The following is an 11,956-nucleotide window of genomic DNA, read 5'->3' as shown; positions in this document are numbered from 1 at the left end:
AGACTTTAAAAGTCACAAATGTATGGCATTGTGATCTTTTATGCTCCATGTCGAAGCAATACAAATTCACACACAGCGATAAGTTCACTTGAAATACTGCAATCTGCATAATAGTCAATTTTACAACCTTATTTACCGTCCTGGACAAACAGATATAAATGGAGCTATTTAACTAAGTGAGAAGAAACGCCATAAACCAGATTCCCTGCCATTAACTAAATAGCGAAAGGAATACAAGACACGGGGAATAAGAGAGCTTAAGTCATTAAAATCATAAAGTTTGCTGCTTTTCAAATGGGCGACGATGACAATGTTATTTTACTAATCTTATAGCGGCCACCCTCCTCTTAAAAATCCACACGCTGTCTTATGATGGGTGTACAGTTGTCCAACCCAGTGACTGAATTTCCTCTTGTTAATGCACATAGCCCTGAACACAGTTTACAAAAAAACGTGCTAAAATTTTACTGGTCTTTTTTACGACTATAATGATTCGCTTTAGGTTCATTAAGAGCGAAGGAAACTAAGTCCAGTAAAATCATGGTAAATTTACTCGAATTCTTTTAAGTAAACACGCAAAAAATTACTTGAATTCTTTAATGCAAACACCCCGACACACTCACCTTGCCAAATGTTGCAGCACAGGCGGGTTCCAACTTTTCCTTCCGACAAAAGTCCAGGTAATGTGCATAAAGGATACATCTAGGAAGGCATACTCCCTCACACATACAATAGTTCTCCTCCAGCCTTATGGAAAGATATAAAGAAACTTCGGTCACCAACTGTATCATGATTTGCAAGCATTTTATGATGCATTTTAGCTGGATATCGCCCCTCTTCTCGTTTTCAAAAATAAATGGCGAAGAGATATCAGTGGTAAGGATAATCTGTTGATGAAATTTGTGATTGGACAATCACCATGATAAACTGCTGAGATTCATTGGGTGAATCTTGACGTTTATTTCCTATGTACCCTGTGAACCAAGTTTGCAAGATTCCCGACTCAGTCAGGAAGCCCTAGTATGAGTGTTCATTTCAAAACTCACGTGTTAGGAAGACAGATACTAAATAGCGACCAAGATCAAGTCAATATCGTGCATTTTAATATGATTGCGTTTTACTTTAATTTGTAGTTTCACTCCCACGTCTGTTTCATACTATATGCGGGTCCGTTTGCGACGTCGCGCCTATTTCGCCCAGATCTAAGCCAGTATGAAAATTTAGAACGCTTGGGAATATATCGGCAGATCGATTTACTTTCCAGAACAACCTACGAATTCTGTTTAATTGTTTGGGACAGTCAACTTTATGATTTGAAAACGCTTTTCATACCTTAACCTAACGGCTTGGTACACACGGGAGTAAAATTTTAATACCGAGTATAGAATTAATTAAGTTTGAGAAGAACAGTTGGGACTGCCAATGGATATGTCATCAACGCCCCTTAATCCGCAAACATTACAACTCCAGCCGGGACTTATATGACTCCGATAAAATAGACTAAAACGCGGCACTTCAAAGAGACCATGATTAAGAAGCCTTTATGAATTGTTGACAAAGTTTCCTAATCCCGACTCCGTATCTGATTAAGGCATCATGTTCAACTGCGATGTACGAACGCCACATTAGATTTTATACACACATAATTTTCAGATAGGAGAATATTTCACGTGATTTGGTGGGAAAGGAGCGCACAACACGTCATCGATTTTGTATTCATGAATGTTAAAACGTCTAAACTTAGCTGATTCAGAAAATATATAATCCAAACCGACAGATTCTAAAAATGCAAATCATGACGAATTTTGGTGGTTGATATTTTGTGTACAACTTGTTTGAATTATGGTGAGGTAAAGGTCGAATCGTGTGTCTGTACTTCGGAGAGTCACAAGCGAGCACAGAAATCAGATCATCTGATCTCTCGTATCTCTCGTGGAACAAGATGAACTTGATACAGAGTTTCTCATCAATCTCTTCGTTCATTATCATATCAAAAACGGACGCCATTTCAAGCCGAAAATTAGCTCAATATTTGAGTAAATTTCTCTGACATTGTGTTCTCCTTTCGCAAGGTGACCGCAACGGTTCGGAAAAGATTAGGACTTTTTAGTCGGAGTTGAAACTTAGTGCTGCTAGATAGTTGAACTGCGACCAAACGAATGGCAGGTTGTTTTTATTTGTTCATAAAAAAATCTGTTATCAATCTGTTACACTGTTGACAAGCAGTGTATCAAACAGAAACTAAAACAATTACTCGAACAGAAAATGCTGACTTGGAAGCTACAATCCACTAATCGTAATCAGGGCTAATTTCAAGAACTTTAAAGCTTGATCATTGTACATGTATGCCGATTCCGAAGGTACTAGGGACACGAGTGCAACTCGAAGAAATATTATGCCACTGCAAATATGGCGAATCGATGCATCACCAACTTACCAGCTCAGAGTTAAGGCTGTTTGTCGTTTCTTGTCTTTCATAATCTGGGCTACTGTTTTCTTGGCAGTCGATCCGCTTGGTTCCTCTTTCACTCTGTCCTTACTGTCAAGATCTGGCTTTTCAGTCTTGACGTACTCTTCTTCGTCTTCGGAGAACTCCTCGTCGTCCTCCACGGACTCTTCCGTCTCTGCTTCTAAGGAGAAGCAAGAAGTAATATAGAACAATAAATCACCGATCCTAATGCACGTGTTTAGTTTGCATTTTAATTAGTGTCATTTGTCATTCGCTATGGTTGAACACCTGTTTTGACAGTAGTTCTTGTACAAACTACAAGGTCAGAAAGCCAATGGTCACCATCACAGCGCCAACCACTGACCGTCATTCATTACAGAAAGCCTATGCCGCCGTTTGCGCGTTTTGGTGACCAAGGACAATACTGGCCCGTTTCCTGCGTCACCCCATCTGCCATGGTCTCATTTTCCCCTTTGTCTTCCTGAGCGCGTTTGATATTCCATATTTCGGTCAATTATATGTTCATGTATGTCCCACAGCCAGGTTTCCTATCTCATACTCTTTTGTTTTTTCCGTAGCGCTATGATCTTGGTATGTACATGTTGGTCCACCTATATTTCGACGGGGCGCGCCCCATTTCTGTTTCGGTGTCTACTCATCTGTCACCATCTGTCTCACCGTACCTGTTTTCCCCGTCTCTTTCTCCCCTATCTCTACACATGCCTCTCCATCCCCACCCTTTCCTTGCTCGCGTTTGCAACAAATAATCACCTCGACACGACACACACACCTTATCGGAAGATGTCATGGACGTGTTCGACACGAAACAATTGCCCTACTGTGCGCTATCATACAGTATCAGTGTGCCGTACTACACGCAACATTCATGGATTGCTTTGGTGTGGCCGAAACGTTTACGTTTGACGAACAAATCAAAGGAAATACGCCGAGCGACTGAATAGGACGGATAAAACAAAACAAATCTTGTTTTACATCCTGTGATATGAACAATCTGCTGACCTCAGGACCAAATATGTGAAGTCGGTGCGGTTTTCCGACACGCTTAAGATCGCATTCCGCACTGTCGCCAGCGTGTTTGTTGTGTACCAGGTTATCAATGGCAGGTTTATCTACATGCATTCATTACACCCCTCCAAAAGACCTTACCCATCTTCCCATCTTTGGGTTTATCGAATAATTTTTGTTTTACAGTCCCTAATTGGCTGGCAATTCCCTCATACCTAGTGACACTAAACAACCAACAGATTTATAGCCTGCTAAATTTGCTGAGTGCAATTTCAATCATAGCCCAGATACATCGGTATCTGTATTTATTAGAGTTGGAAATATTAGTCTAAAGTTTGGTCGGTTGTGAGCGCACGGGGTGAAAAGCCAAAACTCATATGGACCAATACAAGATAAGACGCGACTTGTCCAATGTTACAATTTGGAGTGCTCTCAGAAATTCCGTCACATGACACATGTCACCGTGTCCGTCTTTTGTGGAACTTGTTAGATCCGCTTACGACTTGTCGACACCCACTTTAACTGTTAGCAGAAATAACCACACGCATTACTCGTCGGTTTCTGTGTATGCCCGTGCTTGTGTACACGCAGTACACAAAGGGGCGGCGAGACAAGTGAACGTTCTATACTGTCCTCTGAAAGCTGTTTGCAAGAGAAACAGATTTGGAATAAAGCAACACCAATAATCGGATAAAAAACAAAAATGACTCGTGGCAAACACCTGTGCCAAGTGTCTGCGACGATTTTTTCGCTGTTTTCTCTGCTCAGTTTTTGACGAAGGTTGAGATGGACGTGAAATGATATGGCTCACTTCATGGCCGTTCCAAGTCAATACATATTATTTCTATCGTGGAGTCACACGCCTTACCAATATACCCTTCTTGCAATACGAAATTCGTTCGTCCATCACTTTGAAATTACCGGCGCTCCCTGTTACGGAACCATGAAATTTCGTCTATGTTACACCGGAGTTAGGAGGAAAGTAGCAATACCTCTGAGTCTATGTAATTTATAAAATTGAATACCTGGTATTCACAAAGTTTACAGTCCACGATTGGAACAACACGCCATTAAATCTAAAAGATACACACATATGGAAAATCAGAATATCAAAATTTCTATCCGCGTTTCGTGTAAGGCAATGCGTTATTGATTGGTAAATATATGTGATTAAATAGAAAAATTCGTCAAGTGATATCCTAATTGCGATTCCTGGCATTTGTCGTGCAGACTTTTCCTATTTCAGAATCAGGGCAACATCAACTGACTATCTCACTTTTCGGAAATATATATGCCAATCACAATAAACTGAACTATATGAGTTTTGAAATTTCATCATGATTGTTGTGATTTCCCGGTGGGTATAGTTTCGTGTCCGTCTGGCTTACAGAATTTCAAAATAACCGCTCTTTTAGTTCCTAGTCAGTCTGTGATGCTTTTACCAATCGTTTAGGACCGGCATTGCAATAACAACGCATCGTCGTAAGTTGCTGTGACCGGCTTCCCCTCCCCCCCCAAATGAATCAAAGTGGAAAATATTACATTGCGACTTTTGAAAGCAGCAACATAGCTTGCTTATGAGAATATCAAAATGCAGCATTCAACACAACGTGGAGAAAGATTATTTACTGCAACCGATCTCAATAAACACCTCTCTTGCTTGTCTGTAAAGTTATCACCAAGAAATCTATGCATAGAAATGACGGGGTTTCTGTTGACAAACTCCCGCCATTATGCTCACTGGTGGCCGGCGAATTGTGAATTATTTCGTCAATTTTCTATTTTTGTAAAGCGTTGCCATGACAATAATATCATCAAGAGGGGTATCCCCATAGTAGTGTTGTATAGAAACAAAATTCTAGGCGCTGCGATGTGGCGATGTTAAAGGGTTCCCCCATACTGTTGTTGGGTAGAAACGTTGTGTTCGCCTCTGGTTGGTTTCTATGATCTCACTTGACCGTCGTCTAGGTTTTTATACTTATCATATTATCAGCGTAGTATACATGTAATCCCGTCATTCTAACGCCTCGTATCAACACTACCAACATGCTGTCTATAAAGATAGCCTCGATTCACTTGACGTCTTTTCTCGACAAATAAAAATCACTCTTTCAACGAGAGTTTCAAAATTCAAGTTCATTTCTCGTAAAATGTTGACAGTCGTCGCGAATCAGTGCGGTTCGCTCTGTCCTCCGTGGGTCCCTGCTAAACGTTTGCTTTATTGGTAGTTACCAAGTTGACGCAAACACGTGAAGTTCCCTCATGACACAAATCGTATTGTGAGCATCGCACAAACATTTCGATTTCATGTTTACCGATTTGTAGTCGTGCATTACTATGAAATGTTCACGAAAAAATGGCGCGCCCGTTTCAACGAAAATTGACTCAGCTGAAAAGGGCTTCAAATAATTAATGTGGTTTCGCACCGTCACATGCAGTTTCTTTATATCACATACGTATTATTGAATTTCATATTTGTATGTTAAATCTGAAGAGAACTTGTAAACTGGGTTTAATGCGACACATCGGACTATAATACAACATACCAAAATGGCGTCCGCCACTGAGAAATGACTATACGGATGTTGACGTTTTCTGAGTACTGAATGTACAAAGTTAAATCAGTCTGTGGTCCTCAACATATTGTGACTCTTGCCACCGTCGACAGCAGCATAAAACCGATATCTCTGAAACCATGTATGCATTTGCATAAAACCAAAAATTTTAATAATCGTTTCATACCCATGATAATGGTGTATCATAGATATTTCGGCACGCTTTACGACTAAAATTATAAGTAGTGGTTTAGGTCGATTCTTACCCGATCGTGCTTCGTCGTCCACAGGCGGGTCTCTTCTGCCGTACTTTGCCTTAGGGCCTCGTTTACTTATCACACTCACAGTTCGTTTCATGGTACTCGATGAGTTAAGACCAGCCTCGCTGAAATCACCCACGCCGATGTTTGCAACGCTGCGAGATCCAGACCTCGTATTCGGCATAATAGTATAAGGTGAAGCTCGTCAGAATCTCAGTGTACTGGTTTATGTAAGTTCGCAGGACAGACTGCGTCCTTCGCTTATGCTGTTTGGTTGTAAAAGATAAAACTATTCACTATTCTGACCGAAACTAGTATCAAAATTGGTAAAGTTCACACTCCGTTTGCAAAATCTCGTTAAAATTGGCCTAGTACTCGTCACTGGTCGCATATGATATTATTCAAGTTCCATCGTTCGATGGTGTCGCAAACACCAAGTCAGTGAGTCAACCGGAAAGCCAGCCGTCAGTCTACTCGGCACTTTACCATGTACGTGTAATCGGCAGCGTCGACGACAAAGACCCAAGTCAAAAGGACAGCAAACGACGTCGACACGGCAATGAAGTACTTGGCACACACCTCGGCGTCTGGCGTTGAGTTCACAGGTGGTCGGGTGAATACACAGACTCAAGCCGGTTACAGGGCTTCTTCTATTGTACAAACTCTGTACTTGGGAGACCAAATCTGTCACAAGGGTGAAGGTGCACACTTCTGGATATTATAAGGAATATAGCTTGACTAGCATATCGCCGAGAAAAACAAATATCCTGTGTAAAGTCAACCTACACTGTGATAGCCGCAATCAACCTCTATCGTTACACAGTGGCCTGGCCAATCATGTATAAGGTTCTGGGTAATGTGTAACTATATAGTGTGCTAGTGTGTGATTGCGCCGAGTTAATCATTAAACACACAATTCGATACAGTGCACGCACATCCCCCGACCATAGGCTGACACTGACAGTCGTGTTGAAAACATGCTTGACTTTAAATATCCACACGAAGTGAGAACACATCCGTCAACACGCTCTCAATCTCGCCAACAAGCCGTTGGAGGATACAAATAAATTATCTGTCCATGATTTCTGCGTTGACTGACTGAATACTTGTTGGCAGCTTTTTGCAATTCGAGTTTGCTTTTACAATAAGAGTAGACGAACAGTTGAAGGCTATAGCCTAATTTGTCATGTTCAGTAGTCAGTGCACACTGGTCTGTCCCGTTATACAGCCAACCTGAAGGCTTTCAAATAGTGCGTAAAGTGTTGAAGTATTTGCTTCTATCATTCACAGGGCACAACAACCTAAATAAGCCCATGCCCGGTCCATTCTTGACCAAACATCCGCCTTTATGCGATCGCGGACCCATCTGGCTATGAAGTGGCTGGTCAGTTTAGTGATTTTTTGAGAGGAGATTCGAAAATTTGGGTTCGCATCAGTATAAAATTTGCTTAAGGTCAGGACTCTGTGGGCTGTCCTTGTTTCCAAAAGCAGTAACATTAAAGTTTTCCTTATGAGGGTAAAACAATACATGATGCAGAATAGTAAAATATTCAGGTACGTAGCTGTAGAATTCTTCGATTCAGAAAGTTTGATCCAAATGTCAATCTAGGCCTATTCATCAACATAAACTGAAAGTCGACAAGAATTCGGTGCCAAAACGAAATGAAAGAGGAGGACAATTTTTCGGCACACAGTCCATGTAGCCGTCAATGAGATGCAAATGATATGCGGTTGAGGTGGTTGCTCACTTTCTACTATTTTTATAGTATTTTATACAAAGGCACAGACTTATTCTACCTTCAACTTAAAACTGATAGTGATTTTGTAGCTCATTCTTTACTATTTTTCATAGTTTTTGGTAGCCAGTAACAGACACTTCGTGTTCGTGTCGGCTACATCGACGATCTGCCAATTTTTCTGGTTCCAGTTTTGAGATCTGATTTTTGTTTCACCACTAAAATCTCTGGGCGTGTTATATATGGCTGCTAAACAAAGATCAAAATAATACAGTGGATATATCAGAGAGATTCACATATATATTGTAGGCTTCTTAGCATTGCAAATTTAGTTGACAGTCATAATATATAAATGGTTGCGTTTTCCTCAAAAGGGGAAAGGCACAAGTGACTATCGACAATGGCTCATGAAATAATACCGAATAACTGTACAACGGTAAAAAAGATACATGTAAACAAAAACATGCCACCAAGGATTCTTTGAGTGACAAATATAAAAACAACCCTCTCAATATCTTTTTTAAATCATTACGACAGCAAACCGAACATCTGAAGCGTTAACAGAAATCTCGGACCAATCGGTCTCAGTGTTAACTTATACAAATCATTTTCCAGTCACGTAAACAATACACGTTCCGCCAGTCGACGTACAGGCAGTAAAAGTCCCTGCCAAGGAAATAAGAAAACGTTTTCACATTTGTGTGATTACTCGAGCACTGATATTTAATCTCAGAGTACAGGTAGCGCCATGGCTACGAGACATGTACGATGAATCTCTATCATATAATGATATCTCAAATCAAAATTTTAAGCTATATAACTATTTTCAAGACAGGTTTTTTTGAATGGTTTTATAACCAGAGACAAATACTGGAGCATCGTTTTTCTTCAGTGATCAGTGATGGCGTTCTCGTTGTTTCGTTACAAAGTCAGTCTTCTACTTTTGCAAAATTGATTTGTTTGTTTTTTCTCCAATGCGATTTACCTACAGTAAGTGTCATTCACTGTTTTGCAGGAAAAAAAATTAAAAGTACGATCGCCTCCGCTGTTGTCTTCTGAAGAAAATCAGAGGGGCTGTTCCGAAATATTTGTTATAATGTATTTTGTCATCACTTATGGAAGGAGGGTAAGGGCATCTTTCTCCCAATTTCGTACAAGTAGACCCGGTTCCATCTTAGATGAGATTCTCCACAGGCTGACCTGTTCCTGTTTCTTTCATTCTTACCACTCTAACTTCTCATTATTTATTACAACTGACAGTTTCTTTTCAGAGTCAGAGAGGGGCAGAACAAAGGAAGGCGGGGCCAGGCAGGGACTCCGAAGTGAGAGGCCGTGACAGAAACGAGTAGGCAATCCATGAAAAGTTGAATTGAAAACTCGAAACCACAGGATGACAATGTCAAAAATTCGAAAGTACGCCTGAGGTCTGCTGCTAAATTGTAAGAATCTAGACGCGTTTCGTGTCGACGCCTTTCTAAAATTAAAATTAGCCAGTCTCCTGATCAATATTTCCTAGTCATCTCGGAGGTGCAAACATCTTATCAATTCGTCAACTTCTTTCGTTACACAGAAAAAAAACTCGTCTAGTAATTGAAATACACAACAGCCGTTCTGCAGTCAGCAAAGCGTGTAATTGTTAAGTACACATCTCCTTTCACGCCTGTAAAATGATCCCATCGCACTGAGCGCAGAACTGATTCACTGTTCACCTCCTACTTGACACCCAGAGTGATGGCTTATTGAAATAAATATTGCACGATTGGCATAGCACTTGCATTTGACAAGCGAGCTAAATTTCATGTATAATGTATTTGACATTTCATAGAGTCTATAGTTGACCTTAGATATTTTTAAGATCAGTTTATGAAATGTTACACTGGAGGCAGACATCTATTTAAATCGCTTAAAGGGACATAAGCTGTAACTTGTGGCAAGTTTTTCAGTATTCTGCTTCTGTTACCGTGTCTGACCCTAATCCGTTTGTCAGGCTGAAATTTCGAGTATTCTTTTTGTCAACATGGCTTGTATGTGTGTAGTGATCGTTGTTTATTGTTTACAAATGAATTCTTGTCCGGACTTGAATACAATTTTCAACAATAACAATGGAGATTATACTCATATAGGTTGTGTTGATATACTTGGCATTAAATTACAGTTTAAGGATTCAATGCGGAAAGTGTAAGGAAACCATAAAACAAAAATTCTGAAAAAATAGCCAAAAGTTACAGCGTATGGAGCTTTAACCCTTTCACCACCATGGTTTGTCCCAAATCCATTGTGTTCTATGGTAAAGTTGGACCTGTACACAGGGAACAGGGGGTGGGTTAAAGGGCCAGAAGCTGTAACTGTTGAAGATTTTTTTCACTAAAGTTGTTCTGTGTGTTGATAGCAATTTCTTGAGCCACTGCCCAAAGCGTGTTGAAACACCAACTATTTAACTTCCACTGTTCAATGCAGCTTCTATACGTGCAAAATGAACTGATATGATTTATACTTGACTTCTAGTCGGGGAAACTCGTCAAAAATAACAATGCAGTTTACACAATGTCATGTACAGGGTGAGTTGAAGAGCTCAACACTGTATCTCATTGTGTTTTTGAGAGTAGACCAAGAAACTTTATTTGACATGACAAAAATAGCGAAAACATAAAAAATGACGGTTATTGGCCCGTCCACGGCGTTTTCTCGTGTTTCTTTGCCTAGGAGTTTATCAGGAGGATTGCAAAATCCACTCGTCTACCTCAACTGTCGACTCGGAAAGGGGGATAAGATGAAGGGACCCGGATAATTAAATGCATTAGATATGTACATTAACGAGAAAAATCAGAACACATTTACAAATTGTCTGCTAACTCGTCTATGTGTGCTTATCTTCACAATTGCCGTCGATGCAGTGATTTCAGTGATGGGTAAACTTTGAGGGTAGCTTGAAAAGAGCGGGTTTCGTGTTCAAGTACTAGCTGAATTCAAGGCTTGGTGTCGAATGGGGTGTGGAAATGGCATGATAGACGTGCATGCTTTCCCGGTGTGTCTGTTTAATATGCGTTTACTTTCGTATTTAGAGCGACTCAGAGAAAAGAGAGACCGCCCCACTTCAAGGGTTGAAAGTAGGGGATCAATTTCTATATCCTTCTTGAATAAACAGAAAAAGAAAGCCTACGCGATGGACGCTTCATGCGAACACATGTCAGAAACGCTGTAAACTTTGTAAGTGCTTAGGTATACGAGTCACGGAGTGCACTGGTTACTGGTTTATTGGTAGCGGGAAATACTTAGCGGCGAATATTGTTACATTGGTAGTTGAGGTATGGCGTGGAGAATGCGAGTACTTGACTTCGCTGTTGGCCTCTAAACATATGTCCCGATTGTAGGGGTTTTGTATGTTGTCTTACGGATCAAAAGCTTGATGCTCTTGGACTTTGGTGGATATCCGTTTTATGGCACTGCATTGGAAATAAAAAAACATTAAAACAATGTCTGTCCCTGTAGTCTGCCTCAGGACAACTCGGTCTGTGGACGAAAGGTTTAACACATCATATTGAATATATCTGTCTAACGACAGAAGTCATACTCAGGCAAGGCAGCGTTTCGTCTCGGTCTTAATTTCAGCAGGGGCACATGCAACGGCTAACAGCTGTCTTGATATTGAAATGACATGAGAAACTTACCCGCGGAAATGATCAGAGAATGTGCATGATGTGTGTACACACATTTCCGCTTGCAATAATGACCAATTTGTTACTCTGAAAAAGCCAAATGTTTGTTCCCGTGACATTGTCAAAAATTACCAGTATTTATTAACCTGGCAGTTCAAAGTTTCAAGGCAGCTGCCCTTCTGTCCCATGACTTCTATGGATAAAGCACTGAAGTAATTGGAAAAGTGCCAATGAAACCATCTTTACAAGTCAGAGAAAATTTTGCTTTTTCGCA

General features: G+C 40.5%; 1 protein-coding gene across 4 annotated transcripts in view; it reads right to left on the bottom strand.

Annotated features, from left to right (window-relative positions):
* The window catches only part of LOC139139943 (DNA-binding protein RFX6-like), a 37,410-nt gene extending 30,159 nt beyond the window's left edge, over positions 1 to 7,251 (bottom strand). The window contains exons 1-3 of one of the 4 annotated variants that reach the window (XM_070708906.1): positions 6,297 to 7,251; positions 2,438 to 2,630; positions 624 to 747 (exon numbers count right to left, since the gene is read on the bottom strand). In XM_070708906.1, the coding sequence (XP_070565007.1) occupies positions 624 to 747; positions 2,438 to 2,630; positions 6,297 to 6,474 (495 nt within the window). In that variant the 5' untranslated portion in view covers positions 6,475 to 7,251. The remainder of the gene's footprint in view (positions 1 to 623; positions 748 to 2,437; positions 2,631 to 6,296) is intronic. The other 3 variants (XM_070708908.1, XM_070708907.1, XM_070708905.1) reach the window with 3 other exon arrangements.
* Between the last annotated feature and the right edge of the window lie 4,705 nt (positions 7,252 to 11,956).

Source organism: Ptychodera flava, chromosome 9, assembly GCF_041260155.1.
Source record: "Ptychodera flava strain L36383 chromosome 9, AS_Pfla_20210202, whole genome shotgun sequence".
Lineage (NCBI taxonomy): Eukaryota > Metazoa > Hemichordata > Enteropneusta > Ptychoderidae > Ptychodera > Ptychodera flava.
This window is presented reverse-complemented; position numbering and strand designations above follow the sequence as displayed.